Source organism: Artemia sp. Qi Xiang Cuo, chromosome 15 (assembly GCF_049724085.1).
Source record: "Artemia sp. Qi Xiang Cuo chromosome 15, ASM4972408v1, whole genome shotgun sequence".
Lineage (NCBI taxonomy): Eukaryota > Metazoa > Arthropoda > Branchiopoda > Anostraca > Artemiidae > Artemia > Artemia sp. Qi Xiang Cuo.
Window position 1 is genome coordinate 22,850,286 of NC_142808.1, and position 19,297 is coordinate 22,869,582.

Sequence of the window (19,297 nt, forward strand, 5' to 3'; positions counted from 1 at the left end):
TTGTGAATTTTTTTTTACCTGCTACAAGTTGAGCGCTATAATTCTCCAGAATCTGTATTACGGGCACAGTTTATAAATATTCCCTAGAAAATGATTCAAACAGATGGGAAAAAATTAAGAAAGAATAAACAAATATTTTACTTCCTTGTGACACGTGGGATCGAACCGTGAATCCCTCAATCAAGAGTCGCAGCCATTTCCACTACGTGCTATAGGTGCTATAGGTGCTACAAGGTGCTATAGTACTCAATTCTTTTAAGATATGAATTGTATCGTGCTTTCGCCATGGCAGGTTTATTTTTGCCTGTATTATGACTGTATACTATTTACTGCGGTTAATGAGCATCATGGAAACTGTTCATTGTGTAATTTTTAAGAAAGTGGTGCTTTTCCAATAGCTATTTAAAATTGTTTCAATTGTTTATAGTTTCGAAATTAAGTTTCAAATAAAATCGCATGTAATTTGTAAAAGGTGTCTAAAATATGACAAACATCAAAATCGAAAATTTTACAAAAAATTAAAAATACGGAACTTCTGTTTCGAAATCAAGATTGTTGTTTCAAAACTACGAAATTTTTAGGGTAACATCATATTTGTCTGTGTTGTCACGTTGAAATGGGAAAATAATAAGCAAGAATAATTAGTTAAACTTGACAATGTTTTTGAAGGTGCAGACAACTGCACCTTGGGTGTTTGATGCCATTCCTTAGTTTATTTTTACTCATTTTTCATTATTTTACTCATCTGGGTAAATACTATATCAACTGTTACATTGTCAGCAGACAAAAGTCTGTCCCCCTACTGGCGAACTCCATCACGACTAGGTTTATTTGCAAAAACTTAGTTTGCGTGTCCTACCAACGAGAAATAGTTTTGAGGTTAAATTCGTGAATGTGTTGCCATTTTCAGAAGTGCCAAAGAAGCAGGGGTGATAATAAGGAGAGCAATCGTCCCCTTAGGTTTTGGAAAAAAAACTATTTATATTGAAAAATGAAAAAGAACTTTGAGACACACTTGGGTAGCATTGTACCCACATGTAAAGGAGGAGCAGGGTTAGAAATATTAAAACACAGAAACTCGCATTTTGAAGCATCAAACAGTTCGTGGTAACGAACTGTAAGTAAGGAGCTACCCGGCTCAATGGTATACGAAACTCTAAAAAACGGAATTTTGATACCAATAGATACATCAAAAGAATCAGATTTTAATTCTGATTTCAAATATATAAGTTTCATCAAGTTTAATTTTACCTATCAAAAGTTACGCGCCTGAAAAAATTTGGCTAATTTTCGAAAAAAGGGGGGAAGACCCTTTAAAAGTTATAGAACCTTAATGAAAATAACACCATCATATTCAGCGTATCAGAGAACCTTACTGTAGAGGTTTCAAGCTCTTATCTACAAAAATTTAGAATTTTCCATTTTTTGCCAGAATAAAGATCACGGATGCTTGTTATGTTTTTTAAATTTTTTTGTTTTTTTTTTTTTTTTTTTTTTTTTTTTTATAGAAAGCCCAATCATACTCAAAGCACTAATCAGAACATTTATATTTTTTGTGAGGCCTGACCTAGAATGACCAACTAGCAGAACATCATCAGCATAGGCAATGTAACTAACAGCAGTATTTTCTAAAATCACAGTTGGAGACAGCATTCGCAAACAGTCCGCAAGCACAGTTTTAAAAATATATGGAGACAGCACATCACCTTGCCTGACTCCCTTCTTTACTCAGATAGGTTCGGATATATCAGAACTTCAGGCAATACGGCATACTCGAACAGCTTGCTCATGAAGCAGGACACTGTAATTGGTCAATAACTGGAACACTGATCTGCGTCCTTTCCCTTTTTCAAAACTGATGTTACAATTCCCGAAAGAAAACTATCTGGAACTGACGACTGGACTAAACACATCTGGAATAGGAGCTGAATTTGTGTTAATAATAATGGATGCTTAATGCTGAAGTGATTGTAACACAGACCGTCCATATCAGGAGCACTTGATTTCTTAACATTCGTCAAAGCCTGGTAGATATAACCACTTGATAAATATTTTATATGTAATTACCTAAAAGCATAAGGAAGGATTTTATGTGATGAGGAATAATACAAGGACAAGATAGAACATTTAAGTGGAGAAGAAGCACAAATAAAATGAACAATAAAATCACTTATTTCTATAATCAAAACGGTGGTTGGCACACACTTACTGCTAATAATTACTTTGGACTAAGACTTCCGATCCGAGGGGCCATCCAAACATTCAGGCGGGCTGGACGCAAAGAAGATATAAACTGACGTTTCGAACTTTGCTTCATTTTAAATACTTCACCAGACTTGGGCCGATCACAACCAATTCAAAGGCGAAGCCATAACCTCGCGCGTTGTAAGCTTTTTTCACTTATGGGCATACATTCCATAATGGTTTTCTGGTGCCAAATCTAACACGTTCGACAGGAACTGAAACTGAAGCAGCTGCCTTCAAATAATGTACAATCTGGTAATAGTCAAACAGTTTGTGGTAACGAACTGTAAGTAAGCAGCGACCCGGCTCAATGGTAACCGAAACTCTAGAAAACGGGTTTTTGATACCAATAGATACATCAAAAGAATAAGATTTCAATGTTAATTTAAATATATAACTTTCATTAAGTTTAGTCCTACCCATCAAAAGTTACGTCCCTGAGAAAATTTGGCTGATTTTTGAAAAAAAGGGGGAAAGACCCCCTAAAAGTTATGGAACCTTGATGAAAATCACACCATCATATTCAGCATATCAGAGAACCCTACTGTAGAGGTTTCAAGCCCCTATCTACAAAAATCTGGAATTTTGCCTTTTTTGCCAGAAGAAAGATTACTGATGCGTGTTTCATTGTTTTTTTTTGTTTTTTTTTCCAAGGGTAATTATATCGACCCAGTGGTACTAGAATATCGTGGGAGGGCTCATTGGAGCGGAAATTAAAAGTTCTAGTGCCCTTTTTAAGTGACCTAAAAAAAATGGAGGGCAACTAGGCCCCCTCCCACGCTCATTTTTTCCCAAAGTCAACTGATCAAAGTTTTGAGATAGCCATTTTGTTCAGCATGGTTGAAAATATGATAAATATGTTTTTAGGATGACTTAATCCCCCGAAGTCCCCGTGGGGAGGGCTGAAAGTTATGAACTTTGCCCAATGTTAACATATAGTATTGGTTATTAGGAAGTATACAGACGTTTTCAGGGGGGATTTTTCTTGTAGTAGGGGGGTGGGGTGGTTAGGGTTTATGTTGGAGGAGCTTTCCATGAAGGAAGCTTTCATGGGGGAAGGGACATTGCTATGAAGGGGGCGCCGGATTTCCCAGCATTATTTAAAAAAAAGATAAGCAATTAAATATAAAAAAAAACAAGTTTTCCAACTGAAAATAAGGAGTAACATCAAAAATTAAAACGAACAGAAAATATTACGTGTATGATTGGGTTCACCCCCTATCCAGTACCTTTCTCTTTAAGCCAAATATTTTTTAGTACTTTCATAAGAGCTATTTATTCTAAATAACGGCCTTTGTGATTAAGGGGTCATTTTTAAAGAATTGGAACAAAATTCGAACTTTAGCTTAAAGAGTGGAGTATTGACTTGTAGGCGAGCCTCCTAATATGCGTATTAAAAATATATGAATATAGAAGTTTGTTACGTAAGTTAATTCGTAAGTTACGTATATTTTTTACTAATAAAAACGTTCGTAAATAAAATTAAACAAGTTTCGAGAAAGCCATTTAACCAAATAAAAGTAAAATTAATATGCAAATTTAGTTTGAATTACTCCTATACGGTGAGCCAAAATCAAAACTTGCATCAATTCAAAAACGTTCAAAAATTAAATAAAAAAAAAGTTTTTTTAACTGAAAGTAAGGAACGACGTTAAAACTTAAAACGAACAGAAATTATTCCGTATATGAAAGGGGCTGTCTCCTCCTCAACGCCTCGCTCTTTACGCTAAAGTTTGACTTTCTCACAACTCTTGTTTTTTTTTAAACAATAAAAAACTTTAGAGTAAAGAGCGAGGCGTTGAGGAGCGGACAGCCCCTCTCATATACGGAATAATTTGTGTTCGTTTTAAGTTTTAACGTCGTTCCTTACTTTCAGTTAAAAAACCTTGTTTTTTTTTACTTAATAACAATTTAAATCGATCTTAGCTGTCGATGACCTTACAGAGGTTTTGTGGCATTATCTCTTATTTTCCTAGTTTTACAGGGTCCTATTACTAAGCTAAACAATTTCTGCTACATTATAATCATCTATAATGAATGGCCTTCTTATAATTAATGTCTCTTTACTTGTACATTAACTTAATTTCCATATTTTTAACTTTGATATTAACTTATTCTTCCATCACATCTCATAAATTGTACCGATCTTCGGACCAAATTTTATCCGAAGGATTTTTTGCAGCGCAGTTATATTTGGAAGGAAAGTAAGAATATTTGGAATGTAAGTTTGAGGAAGTAGGAGAAGGTGAACCGCTAGATAAGAAGTTTTCAGATTTAGATAGGGTTATGGATTTACCGTTGAGTGAAGATGATTCAAAGTTGGTTATTGAGGTTAAGGATAATGAATTGGGGGAAGGTATGAAGAAAATGAAGGAATAATCGGCACCAGTAATAGATGGAATTCCATTGAAAGTGTGGAAGTGGAGTAGAGTATGGATTCTATCGAATTTAAGCCTTTCGTTTTCGGCATTTATGAATAAAGAATGCTAGCCTAGGGAATGGTCAACATCTATTCTGGTGCCGTTGAATAAGAAAGGAGATAGGCCAGTCCATAGTAATTACATATGTCAAGGCCGTATCCAGGGGGGGGGGGGTTACCCGGTTTGAACCCCCCCCCCCGAAATTTTTGACCGAGTCGGAAATTAGTCTAAAAAATACCTGTAAAGACAAAACCTTACCAGAAAAAAAAAAAATATGCTCCCACACTAAATCCTATTGCATTTTATGGGTAAACGGTGCTTATCAGCTTACGCAATTAGGTAACCGTAGGTAACCCCCATGTTCACCTGACCTTGCATAGTAAACTAAGGTTAGTCTGCGCTATTATCCTATTGCATTTTTGGGCATAAAAAAATCTTATTGTAATTTTTTGGGTAAAAGGTTGTGATCAACTTACACAATTAGGTAACCCCGTGTTTGCTTTATTATGTAATGTCAAACCCTGCATAGTAAATTAGGATTATTGGGGGCTTGGGGTAAATGTTAAAAGAGTGTAAGATTGTGAGTTCAGTTCAATTTAGGATTTGGATAAGAGAAGAGCGATTTTTAACATGAAGAGCAAGTGTTACATTCCTTCATTTTTCCTGCCGAAGCAGACCTAGGATGTTTCTGACATTGGTGTTAGCGGGGTGCCTGCGGAGCATTCATCTACACCTGCGGATCTAAAAGGTACTGGAGCCATCGTTGAAGCTTCTGAATCACGGACCCTGGAACCAACCACGTCGCAACACGCACCTGCACCAACCCAGTCTCTGTCGTTGTTTGCAAATGACATCGGTCTTTTTTTTCAACAAATCATCCAGTCTCGATGCAAATTCTAAACTTCGTTTGCTGAAGAGCCCTTGGACTCCAGATATCTCCTACATTTTTCAAGTATTCTAAAAACAGAAGCTGAAGTTTCAGTTAACTTGGCTCGCTCGTTTCAGTTGGTTGTCCTACTCTCAGTCTGAGGATGCTGCTTTTTGCAGATTTTGCGTTCTGTTCTCGTCAGAGACAGCTGGCAAAGGCTGCCACCAGCGCTTGGGGAATCTAGTCATCAAACCACTCAGGAACTGGAAGGATGCTATAGAGTGCTTCACAGCTCACCAACAAGCAGTTTCATAGAAACTGCATCATATCGGCTGAAAACTTCATTTCTGTCTCGGAGAAAAGGCAGGACAATATCGCGCACCAACTAGACGCGGCAAGGAAAGCGCAGGTTCAAGAAAATCGCCAGAAGTTGCGACCAATTTTTGAGACGGTGATATTTTGTGGGTGGCAACAGCTTGCCCTTCGTGGTACTAACGATTCCGGCCCCATTTCGGTCTCGGATCCAGAACCTTCCCTCAATAATGGCAACTTCCATGAGCTACTGCGGCTGAGGGTGAGACACGGTGACGATGTTCTGAAGAACCATTTTTTTTCTGCAGCCGGAAATGCCACATATCTTTCTCCCGTCATCCAGAATGGTATTATCGCCGTATCCGGGGAGCTTCTTCAGCAGTCTATTGTGGAAAGAGTAAACCCAAGTCCATGCTTTTCGGTACGTGCCGATCAAACGGCGGACGTTTTGAACACGGAGCACCTGTCTGTTTGCATCCGCTACACATTCAAAGGGAACCTGCATGAGGACTTCCTTGGTTTGACCCCAGTTTCTGATTTGACGGAGCAAGATCTGGCTTCATCAATCCTGTGATTTCTCGAAAGCCTTGCTCTTAATCTGAACAAGATGGTTGGTCAGGGGTATGACGTTAAAGCAGCGATGAGTGGGCATCTTAGGGGTGTTCAGGCTGTTATACGTAAAAAGTATCCGAGGGCTCTTTACATCCATTGTAGTGCGCACAGTGTCAGCTTGGTCATCTCTTCTGTATGCTCTATTCTGGAGTTCAAGTATTTCTTCGGAGTCTTGTCACAAGTCTGCAGTTTTTACAATACTTCCCCACTCAGGACACAGAATTTAAAAGAAAAGATCAACGAAATACTACCGTATCCGAGGAAACATACTTTAACTGGACTCTGTGAAACAAGATGGGTGGAGGGCCACGATTCATTTGTGCCTTTTCTTGACCTATACCGACCAATCCTGCGATCCCTGGAAGCTCTTGAAGAGAGCAGAAATGCAGAAACTTCTGCAAAAGCGGCGCAGTTGCTGGACACGATGCACCAGTTGCATTTTGTTGTGTGTCTCCATGCGGTCAAAGAGCTTTTCTGCCTTACGCTTCCACTGTGCAAGACTCTTCAGTCAGTTGAGTGTGATTTGGCAGTTGCATGCAGGCACATGAAAACTGTCATTTCAAAAACAAAGGAAATGTGGGGAAATGCTGCTACTGCTTTCACGTCTATTTTCAACGAAGCCCAGCGTTTTGCAGCGACTTAGGACTGGAGATGACTCGTCCAAGGACGAGAGGTGGCCGGAGTATGCATACAGACGATTCAGACATTTTCAACCACTATAGAACCTCACTTTTTATTCCTTTCCTGGACCCCTTCACTTCCGATCTGAAAGAACGATTTGAGCTTCACCAGAAACTGCTGTCAAATCACAGCGTCCTTTCTCCTGCCAAAATTGTTTCTGTCGATCTGAAGGCATTAAACCTGGAGTCATTGGTTGAATTCTATGGCGATATTCTTCCCGAGCCAGACTGTCTGAAGCAAGAAATTGAGCTATGGCGCATCAAGTGGGAGAATGTTCCGGTATCAGAGAGGCCTACTTGTACTGTGTCTTCGCTTCAGGCATGCGACGCCACCTTTTTCCAAATGTTTTTCTTCTTCTGGCTGTTCTTGCGACATTACCTGTTAGCACTGCTACTCCGGAAAGAAGTTTCTCAACGCTCAGAAGGCTCAAGACCTGGCTGAGAAATTCAACAGGAGAAGAACGATTGAGTGACTTAGCCCTCCTTGCAGTCCATAGGGACGTTGACATCTGCCCAGGCAAGGTCATCGACATTTTTGCAGGGAAGAAAAATCTTTGCCTGGATTTCGTTTTATAGATATTCGCCCTTACTTTTAGCTAAAAAAAATAAAATAAAAAATATATATAGACTACTTCTACTATTTGGCTTCTTTTTGCGTTGTGTTTTTGCTGTCTCAAAAAAAAAAAAAAAAAAAAAATTAGCTTGTAGTATTTAACTGTATGTAAATACTTGTCTTGTTTTTGTGTTTCTAAAAAACAAAAAAAAAAAAAACCCTTAAAGATACGAAAGTATGCCTAGTGGACGCATCGTCGTTCGCAAGGGGCGGACTAACGGTCTTGAGCTACCGTAAAGTTGCTCGAGGATGTTAGACAAAGTCCACGGGAAGAAATCGGGTACCAACCCCCCCCCCCCCCCGAACAAAAATCTTGGATACGGCCCTGACATATGTATCAGTAAACTTTTTTGTAAGGTATTATGTTCAAGATTAGATAAATGGTTAGAATCACAGAAGCAGATGATAGATATACAGGCACGTTTCAGGAAGGGATATAGTGCTATAGACCAGGTATTTATTTTGAGTGATTTGATAAGAGAAAATGCTAGAGGAAGAGAAAATAGGTTATGCAGCTTTTCTGGACTTGAGAAGAGTTTTCGATGAAGTAGTTAGGAAGCACCGTATCGAGAGTCTGCTACAATTAGGATGAAAGATCTTAAGCCGAACTGGCCAGCCATGACAAAAAATCAACAGAGAAAAATCTCAATGAAAAAAAAAAAAAAACAACCAACGAGACAGCGGCCAGTTGAAAGAAAAGACGAAAAATGCAAAACAAAACGGATATTTCGCCTGTATAAAACAAGGTGTCTTCAGCACAAGAAGAACAAGTTAAAATAAAAAAAAAACAACTAAAACTAAAAACAAATAAAACCACCACCAAAAAAAATATATATACAATTGGCGCAAGCTAATCCACATAGGGAAAAGCAGCTATTAGAGTTATTTCAGTAAGGACACCAAAGCAACTGAGATAAAAACAAAAAAAATGAAATTACGTTAATTATTCTGTTGTGAAATAATCCTCTCGTTGGCTATTACTGAAGCAAATCGTTTTGGTCTAGTAGGTAAAATAGTCCTTTGGTGATTATTTAAGATCTTAATTCCCTTATTGACTGTTGATTCACTTTTCAAAAGATTATCGTAAATTGAGTCAATATTTAAATTTCTCGTGTCCCTATTTATCGAAAGGTTAGCAAACACATTTTTTTTAATTTCTATGGCTACTCTCATCCATTGGGTATAACCGACATCATTTGTAATAGCTAAGGCCTCATCAAATTTTACAAAATGATCAGGTTGAAACCATATATGCTCTGCCAAGGCTGAAACAAAGGTTTCCGGAGGTTTGGTTAAGTGTAGGGGTTTTTCTATTGAATTTCGATGCTCAATAAATCTTTCCACAAATTGTTGATGAGTCCTACCAATATAGAACATCCCACATAAACACAGAATCTTATACACCCCGCTTATTATTTTTCTCCGGGCTGAAGACTTTCCAAAACTTAAGAAATTACCCATTGGTTTGAACGATTGGAAACATGTATCGATGTTAAATTTACGCAAAATCCGTGAAAGCTTCTCACCCAAGCCAGGTACATATGGTAATGAAATTAAACTTTTAAATCATTTTTTTTATTTTCATATCAGTTGCTTAGGTGTCCTCACTGAAGTAATTCCAATAGCTACATTTCCCTACGTGGATTAGCTTGCGCTAATTGTATATTTTTTTGGTGATGGTTTTATTTATTTTTAGTTTTTGTTTTTTTTTTCGTTTTCTTCTTGTGTATCTCTTGTGCTGAAGACGCATTGTTTTATACAGGCGAAATATCCGCGTTGTTTTCCATTTTTCGTCTTTTCTTTCCACTGGCCACAGTCTCGTTTTTTGTAGTTTTTTTGTTTTTTTTTCATTGAGATTTTTCTCTGTTGATTTTTTACAATTAGTATTGCCCTGGAGATTTGCTAGGTTCTTAGTAGCTATGTAGCCTATAGTGTAGTTAGGTTCGTAGTTCGAGTTGGGAAACAGTTTTCTAGGGTAATTAAAAGTATTATAGGGGTTAAGCAAGGCTGTAGAATACCTCCTAAGCTATTTTCTTTATTTATAAATGATATAGAGGATTATTTTAGAAGTAGGGCAGCACCATGTATTGGGTTATCATGTAAATCTTTGTTTGCTTTCCTTTTTGCGGATGATATAATGTTGATTGTAAAAAGCGGAAAACGGCTGCAAAGATTATTAGATCTGACCCATGATTATTTAGTTGAAAAGAAGTTAATTTTAAATGTTGATAAGTCAGGGGTAGTAGTATTTGGAGAAAAAGGGGACAAAGTGAATTTTTTTATGTGAATGGTAGTGAGTTAAAGATTCAAAAGGAGTTTGTGTGTTTAGGGTGTAAGATTACATCTAAAGGAAGGTGGAGTAGTCATGCTGATCCAATGGAGAGAAGAGGACTTAGGGCGATGTGGAGTGCGTTAAGAAGTAGTTTCAGAAAGAACGGCCTAAATGATATTAAATTAATGAAGAGGATTTTTGATAGTAAGCTAAGATCAGTATCTAGTTATGGGTGTGAAAGTTGGGGATTTGAAAAGGGCGCTAAGTTAGAGAGGATGCGGTTAAGTTTTTTGAAAAGATTGACAGGTCTAAGTGATAAGTTTAATGGGTTAATTTTAAGGGTTGATTTGGGTTTGAGGAGTAAAAGAGTTATAAGACTAGTGTTAGTATGATTAGGTATTGGGAAAAATTAGTATTCCTCCCAGGAGAGGATACTAAAAGCAGCTTACCAAGAAGGAGGAACTTACCTTGAGAGATAGGAGGAAACATTCTTGGGCTAGCCAAGTTAAACATATTTTGGAAAGATGTGGAGAAGTTAGGTTGTGGGAAGAGGGGAAAGGTTTAGTGGTAGAAAGGGGGGGGGGTAGCAAAACAGGTTAGGTTTATTTTCGAGAGCCAGGAGATCCAGAAATGGCATTGTGATATATCCTCGTCACTTTCTCCATCTCTGTATGCTAGTATTAAGGACCTATGGGGGGAGGAAGTGTATTTTAAGGCGGAGCATAGTAGGGAGGAATTAAAATGGGTAATATCGGTAATGGGAAATTTTTTAGCATTGGGAGACAAGAGGAAATATTTGGGGAAGTCTAGGTCGAAGGCTGGTCCCTATTTTTGTCCGATGTGTGGGGACGAAAATGATGATTTAATTCATTTTTTATGTTTATGTAAGGAGTTAAGAGGTTTGAGAGAGGAAATTTTTCTGGGGATAAAGAATTTGGGAAGGTTTATTGGACTGGGCATGGAGCATAGAGATCATTCTCTTTAGATTTATTTTATTTTTGTTTTGTTTATAATAAGGATGTTTTCATTTGTTATTTTTGAAGCATAATGATTATTAACCATGGCCCGCTAGGGCTTTTAGTGTTAATAAATCATATCATATCACATAGCATTCCAAGTCACTTTCCGTTTCATACGCAAAAATAGTAAAATAAACGAAAAAGCAAGCAACTTTATTTTTCAATAACATATTCATTGTCTCTCAGAAACGGATTTGGAGCGCTTTTTGTCGTGTGATAATTAGTTTGAAATTTATAGAAATTTCATTTTGTGTCATGCCGACGAAAATGTCTTTCCTTTTTCTTAAATCCCTGAGAGATGACTTGAGGAGTTTCGAAATTCTTGAACAAATGAAGCTTAAAATGTAATTACAGTCCATATATACCAAAAATTTTGGATTGTACCATTAAATGTACAAATGTACCAGAGTACCAGGATTTCTAAATTGTAAAAACGGCACAATTGTAGCCCACTAGCAACGTTGGTACTAGCTTCTCTTGCAGGGGAAAATCAATGACCGTGAAGTGTACGAGGGGTAGTTGGTGCTAGTGATATTGGAATCAGCTCTTGATTTAATTTTTTGGGTGTTCATGGATAAAAGGAGGATCGTAGTGGGCCATGGTCTAGGGGGCGAGGGGGCTTTCTAATCGATCTTAAATAGCAAAGGGCTTATGGAACAGATTTCCCGTTTCTTGCTTTGGTTGACATTTATGTATGTGGCGGTATTCACATAATTACGGTTACACTTCAAAATATAGTTTTGTCAACATAGTTTTGGATGCCAGTGTGGTTACCGTCACGGATTATAGGATTGTAATATTAAAGTTTAGAGATGTGAAACTCAAAGCATGTGCTGATCACTCAAAAGATTCCCGATCAATGCTGGGTTGTCTTTACTGGTTCAAATAAAGACAAAACCGATACAAAGTAATCTTGAACCAGTATCTAGAAGTGCTATCTGATCATCTGTCAAAAAGCCAGTGCTTTAATAAAAATTGCTTAAATGAATAAAAAAATTTTTTTATCAGTCTTAGCCGAACATCTGATTACTGATGAAGCCAAGGCTCGTTGAATTTCTATTTTTAGTTTAAATTGTTTTTTAGAGCTTTTTTGTGAGTTGCGTCATTGATTTTTTTTGTTTTTGCTCTATTTCTGGGAGGATGGCCATTGGTTATTATAAAAATATTCATATGTTTGTTCATTTTTTTCTCGTCGAAGACTGATCATATATTGGAATTGGTTTGTATATTAGATAGCCTTGTTCTTTTTATTGTATTTGAATTATTTACAGATTGGACATCATCAGTCACCTTTGTACGGTGCTTTCTGATCCGAAATCATCAAATGAGGCTATTGGTATGACAGCTTTAAGTTTGGGTATGATCGCAGTAGGCACTTGCAACACAGACGTTACTCAAGCCCTTCTCTTAACCCTTATGGAAATGAAGGAAACTCGGGAAGCCAGCCTTAAGGAACCTTTCGCCAGATTCCTTCCTCTGGGTCTCGGTCTCTGCTTTTTAGGTAAGAAGTCGTATTTATTTTTACTCGAACCAACATATTTACAAGTACTAAGGACATTGGAAATGAAATATGATTGTTTGAATTGGTTATGTGGCAATTTGCACAACCAAATATGTCTTACAAAATCAAGAAATATCGGGAATTCCAATCTTGATGGAAAAGGCCTATTTATAGCTATTTATATAAAAGAATGTTGCTTACAGCCAATCAGCTGTAATGGCTTCAAATGTAGTTATGCTCCTCTAAAACAGGTTTTGAGGCGTGACTCCAGGCTATTAGGAATATTCCCATGTTATCTATAATTCACGTGCTTTCTGGGTTTTAGACAACATTTTCCCAGTTTTTCTTTTTTTGACAAGGAGCTGTAACAATGTAGTCATTAGGGTGGTCACAAAAAATCAATGTTGGAATTTTTTTGAGGGGACCCCCCTAAAAGCTGCCAATTGGCTAAGAATTGAGATTGGTGAAGTTTAATCTCAATTGGATAAGGTTAACCCGTGCCTCATCAAGGTTGAATTTTTAACTTTTTATAAAAATGGATTTTTTTTAATCAAATACCTAACAATATTGCAAGATTTAATTAAATCTGCTGTCCAAATTTTGCTTTATTTATTTTCTCAATTGGTACATAAAAAAGAGTGTAGTTAAAACTGTTTTCAAAGTAAATACAGCAACAATCCAAATTGAAAATGATGAATTGAGGAGATTAGAAAAGGAAAAAGGTATAGCGAACAGGAAGAAATAATGTTCAAAATTTTATTATTTAAAATATAAAAAAGAAAGCATTATAAAAGAAAGAAGTACAATTAATTATCAGATTAAGGTGGTAATGGCTTAAATAACGTGGCTTTTGAAGAGTCAGGAAATATTTTTCGACATTCCGATACATCTTGTAACAGAAATTATTTGAAAAAAACTACGTTTTCTAAAGAGTGAAAGAGGCTGAGTTACAAGGTGGAACCTTAAAACGTACAGGGATTAGGAGGCACAGTTGGGGGGCTGCCGCCCCCCAAACTCCCCGCTTTCGCAGCCTTTAAATAAAAAAAAAAGTTTTTTAAACTGAAAGTAAGGAGCGACATTAAATCTTAAACGAACAGAAATTATTCCGTATATGAAAGAGGCTGTGCCCTCCTCAACGCCTCGCTCTTTACGCTAAAGTTTTTATTGTTTAAAGAAAGAGTTGTGAGAAAGTCAAACTTTAGCGTAAAGAGCGAGGCGTTGAGGAGGGCACAGCCCTTTTCATATACGGAATAATTTCTGTTCGTTTTAAGATATAATGTCGCTCCTTACTTTCAGTTTAAAAAACTTTTTTTTTATTTAAAGGCTGCGAATGCGGGGGGTTTAGTGGGCGGCAGCCCCCCAACTGTGCCTCCTAATCCCTGTACGTTTTAAGGTTTGACCTTGTAATTCAGCCTCTTTAACTCTTTAGAAAACGTAGTTTTTCTCAAATAATTTCTGCACATTTTTGTACAGTTTAATTACTTATTATTGCTTGACTAACTGTTAGCTGATCGTGTCAGGAGTTGAAGTTGGGGGCTGCCGCCCCCAAACCCCCCGCTCTTGAACATTCTTGTGTTAAGGCTTTTAATTCCTGAATACTCAAATCACGTCGTAGAGGGTGCCTCCTAATCCCTGTACGTTTTAAGGTTCGAACTTGTGACTCAGCCTCTTTAACAGCCCCCCCAACTGTGCCTCTTAATCCCTGTACGTTTTAAGGGTTGACCTTGTAACTCAGCCTCTTTAACTCTTTAGAAAACGTAGTTTTTTTCAAATAATACACATAAACAGGTTAGACATGCTTTGTTATGAAAATTGACGCGCAGATATTTTCATAACAAAGCATGTCTAACCTGTTTATCTGTACTATTTGAAAAAACTAAGGTTTTTCGTAAATGTAAATTGGGGGGATAATTTTTTCGGTCTGAAAATATCAAAAGGCCCTAACAGGTCGAATTCTGCTTCGAATGAGTCCTCATTCAACCGGATCCGCTGCCAACTGTGGCCTGTAGGCGTGGCTAAGAAAAAAAAAGAAGAAATGATGATGAATTTTAAGTGGCTATATTTGGTTTTTTGAAAACAGGGAAGGAGTGATCGGATTGAGCTGAAATTTCGAGGATAAGCTCCCGGGCCCTAGGAAAGCTTAACGTTGCCCAATCAGACAACGTTAAAGGGGGGCTGTGGTGGGAGGGTCCAAACTTCCGGCCCAGTTTACCCCATGAAGATAAAGTCGGAGGAGGATGAAATTTTGCAAATTTCTTAGTTTCAGCTTGGGCTACAAAATGCGATTACCGCCGTCTCTCTGCGACCTCTACGACCTGAAATCGCTTAACATTGTGGTGGGTCGCCTCTTTATAGAGGCACAAGTGTGCCTCCTTGACTGACGTTGTTCTTCGTCTTTTGTCAGACAGGAATTGAAGTCTTGGATTAATTTTACCCCTCTTTCAGCTGTGTCATTGACAACCTTAAAACCTTTCACTATTTTTTTGCTTTTAAGTAGTTTGAATTTTTACACCGTACATCAGGATCCGTATTTAAAAATTTTGTATCAATTCCAAATCTTTTGAAAAAATTTAGAGCTCGATGAGAAACAAAAAAATAAATATCTTTGTCCAATAAATTATCCACTTGGTCGAGACTGAGTTTTGCTTTCACATCCCTATTATCACATGTTTTTTCACCAATTGGAATTAATTTTGGACTTTTTACAGCCATGCTTGTTTTCACACTTTTATCTACATTTTCGTCGAAGAAAGAAAATGCGACTTGCTCATAATTGAGGTACCACAAATGATCATTTTAGACAGTGCCTTGTCTGCAAGTTCTTTATCGATTTCTCTATATTTTACAAGAGATTTTAAAAATTGTAGGTCTTGGTTGGGGGCCAAAGTGGGCTTGGGGGCTTTGAACCACGCTTTTACATAAATATTTATTAAAAATAAACAAATGTCAGTGATAGCTTTTTCTTCTAAATTTGTTAATGTAAATTGATCCCTGAAAAGATATATTTTGGTACAATAAATGGCCTTTGCCATCCATCTAGCGTGATGAATGGCACCAGGTACTTTGAAAAAAGGGACTTTTGGGGGAGTACGTCCTAAAACAATTAACGAAAGTTGAATAAATTCTTTGTAATCATCCCTTGGCTGTCGGTTTTTTAATTGTTCCATAAGAAAAATTAATATTTCATCTGAATTCCCTATTTTATGTCTAATATTCTTATCTTCAATAGCAGTTTTGTATTTTGTCTTGTCGAACTTCGACCATCCAGTCTGAAAATTTTTAAAAATATTTGGATGGGGGCCAGTAGTTGTGCCCATTTTTAAATCAAAAACTGATTTGAGAATAATTTCGAAAATATGGTTGCGACATGCTAAACATAGAGGATTTTTCTCTAATAATTGCTCCAACAAAACGCAGGTTCCGTTGAGGCGACCAGTATTTACCGCAGTGGTATCAAAACACATTGCCTGGATTTTCTCAACTGCTCCCTACTGTCCAACTGCTACAAATACAGATTTTGCCTGAGTAATTCCCATACCATTTCAAAGCTGAGGAACTCCTATCAACTGTTCTTCATCCCCACAACTAATTAAAACTGCTACCCTTTCTTTATTTTCTTTACCCAAAATATCTGGAAGTAATTTTCCGTCCCAGTGCAAAACAGCTCCTTCTAAATCTGAATTTTTGAATCTACGTTTGATAAGTTCTGTCCTTTGTTTTCGGAATAGCTGTCTGCGAAGTCGTATTACACTTCTACTTACAATTAAATTCTGTGAGTCAAAACCTAACGCCTCTGCAGTAGCTGATATTATTCGAACTGGATCTGTATAAGAAATACTACATCTATCTAACAATAAAGATAACTTTTCGGTTATAATCTCTTCACTTCCTCTAGCGCACTTCTTTTTCTTTTATTTCTGGTTCTCCATCATCTGTGTTGGGAAGCTTCCCCTCCATATTTTCTTGTTCCTCTTCTGTTGATGTGCTGCTTGCTGAAGATTCCAGTTGTGCAATGAAATTTACATCTTCAAAAAAAAAGGAAAAAACTCATTAAACGGCAACAAGCAATAAGCAAAGCACTCACGGAATAGGTATCAAGTAAAATAATCTCAAGAGAAAAAGAATAGGAAAACGTGAAAGAAAGAGAGAAAAACTCTACTAACCTAATTCGTTTTGTGATTTTTCCAAACTTACTATATCGCTGCTCGTCTCTTTTTTCTTCGTTGTTTTGCGTTCACAAAATCCATGTCAGCGCCTCCCATTCAGACCGGATTTCCCTTTTGTCTCTGGACTAACGAAAACTGATTGTCGTCTTCAACAGGATTTGTTAATGCATCCTCATGAGCAATATCAAAGAGGTCATCATGGGTTGACTTGAAAGTTTCTACTTTTTTATTTTGAGCTGTGCTTTTAGATCTGTTAGCGTTTTTTTGTAGTTTTCTCCACTCTTTGTCCAGTTTTTCAAGCTTTACAACACTTTCTTTAAAGTGTTTGGTATCGTAGTTTTCTCCCAAAAATGACAACTTCCTATATTATAAGTCTTGCAGCTTCTCTGGTGTTCAATTTCACTTCCCGTATATTATAAAATCAGCTGCGTAAAACTTGACAATTAGAGGGTAATTTACTGCCAGTGATTTGATGAGAGATGTAGCCAATCAAATGCACCATTTCTTTCTGCCTTGAACTCGAACCCGAACGAGCATGGCTCGTTGACGCTGTAGAAGACATGGTCCCTCAAACCTCACAAGAAAAAACTCACTAGAAGAGCGTTGTTTAATAAGGTCTACTGTTTGAAAACCAAACATTAACTGAAGCCCTATAATAAAGTAAAATAAAAATAAAAAGCTGTAAGAGCATAATCTGACATTTAAAAATAAAAAGTAAAAAAAAAAAAACAGAAATAAAGATATAATATTAAGATAAAACAATTAATATGTTAGTAAAAACAAAACACACACGACAGCAGAGTAACAGATAATAGATATATTCAAATATAAACGTTTAAACAAAAAAGTGGTTGGAGTAAAACTTGATGATAGTAAAATTTCATATGAAATGAAATAATAATAAAATTTCTAGGACAAATAGTTTTTATTTTATCAGGAAAAAACGGCGATTTTGTGCAAAAAAATTGTTTTTTTTCACATTTAATCTCGATGAGGCACGGGTTAACATTATCCGATTGAGCTAAAACTTTCCAAATCTTATTTTCTAGACCAATGGCAAATATTAGGGGGATCCTGCCGGCATTATAACGGAAATATTTTTTTACCTTATACCTTGTGACCACCCTAGTAGTCATGCTCATGGAGTTTTGTATATAAATAAGTTAACTTACAGACAAACATACCTAGCAGCTTAAGAAGGTGTTGATTTTCTTTCAAGGTATAGTTATCTCTGGAGATCAACATATTGTTAATGTTTGAATTTTTATGGAAGAAAAGTGTTTTCAATTTTAATTAATTAGTTTTGTTTATTTAATTTTACGTTTCAGCATGGCAACATTGACGAAAATGTGGTACTGCCTTAAAACCTTCTTAACTTTGAAAAAAGAGACATGTTCCATCTTCTTCTGGGCGCAATTTTCATTTATATATATACGAATATTTCCAGAGAGAAAAAAGGGTCATTTGAGTTTCAAGGTTAAAAAATCTCAGAAAATCTTAAGGAAAAAGAGGTCATACTTACTTACTTTGATCCTCCTATGCCTGGGGGTGCATGGGGCAGCAACGGTTGACCTCCAACATGACCGATCTTGTGCCAAAGACCAAAGTTCGTTCAGAGTAGTTCGGAGACTCGTCGCCTCTTTCTCCAGGGATGGACCAAGTGTGCTGCGTTGTCTCCTACTCCTTCCAATGCCGAGTGGGGTCCAACACCAAAAATCCTGTGGGAGGCGTCCTTCGCACATGCGGGTCATATGCCCCCAGTACTTTCATCTTCTCATTCGGATCTCGTCGGTCACCAGTGGTTTTTCGGTATCAGCCCTTATCTGGGAACTTGTTACTGTATCGGTCCAATGTACTGCAAGGATTCTACGCAGGCAATTATTCTCGAAGCCAAGTAGTCTTTCTCAGCATTCCCTGATAGGCTCCAAGACCCGCATCCATATAAAAGTACAGAGAGTAAATTACTCCTAAACAATCGCAATTTCAACTTCTGAGAGTAATTTCTACATTGCCAAATATTCTTCAGCTGAGAAAATGATCCACCTGCATACGCTATGCGTAGCATGACTTCTCTATCACAATTCCCATCTTGGGTCACTGTACTACCGAGGTACTTAAATTCTCTGACCTCTTCTATATCAGTGCCTTCGTATGGAATGCCAGCTGCAATCGTCGTCACAACTCCGTTTGACATACTTTTCGTTTATTCAATATTAATCTTCAGGCACAAAGGGGGCAGCTTTCGCTGCTAGTTCATTCAGATTATGTTGAATGTCCTCTTGGCAGTGAGCCATGAGAGCGATATCGTCAGCAAAAACACAGTCGTGTATTTGACGCTCGGGGCTTAGTTGTGTGCCTCCTCTAAAGTGGCAAGCTCGAAGCACAAAATCTATAAGTATTGCGAATAATATTGGAGACAGTAAACATTCTTGACGTATACCAGATTCAACAAGGAGTCATTGGCAAATTTCATTTGAAAAGAACTCCATCTCTTCAGATCAGAAGAAATGGAACGATTTGTATCAAATCTAAACAGTTTTTGTGCCTGCATTTTTGTTTTTTGGGTTCTTTAACATTTGTTTTAAATTTC

At 37.2% G+C, this 19,297-nt stretch overlaps 1 protein-coding gene across 1 annotated transcript in view; it reads left to right on the forward strand.

Moving 5' to 3' along the window:
* Rpn1 (regulatory particle non-ATPase 1) overlaps window positions 1-19,297 on the forward strand; it is an 81,345-nt gene that overhangs the window by 45,198 nt on the left and 16,850 nt on the right. Inside the window, exon 8 of the mRNA XM_089101691.1 lies at window positions 12,312-12,541. Within this exon, the coding sequence (XP_088957817.1) occupies window positions 12,312-12,541 (230 nt within the window). The remainder of the gene's footprint in view (window positions 1-12,311; window positions 12,542-19,297) is intronic.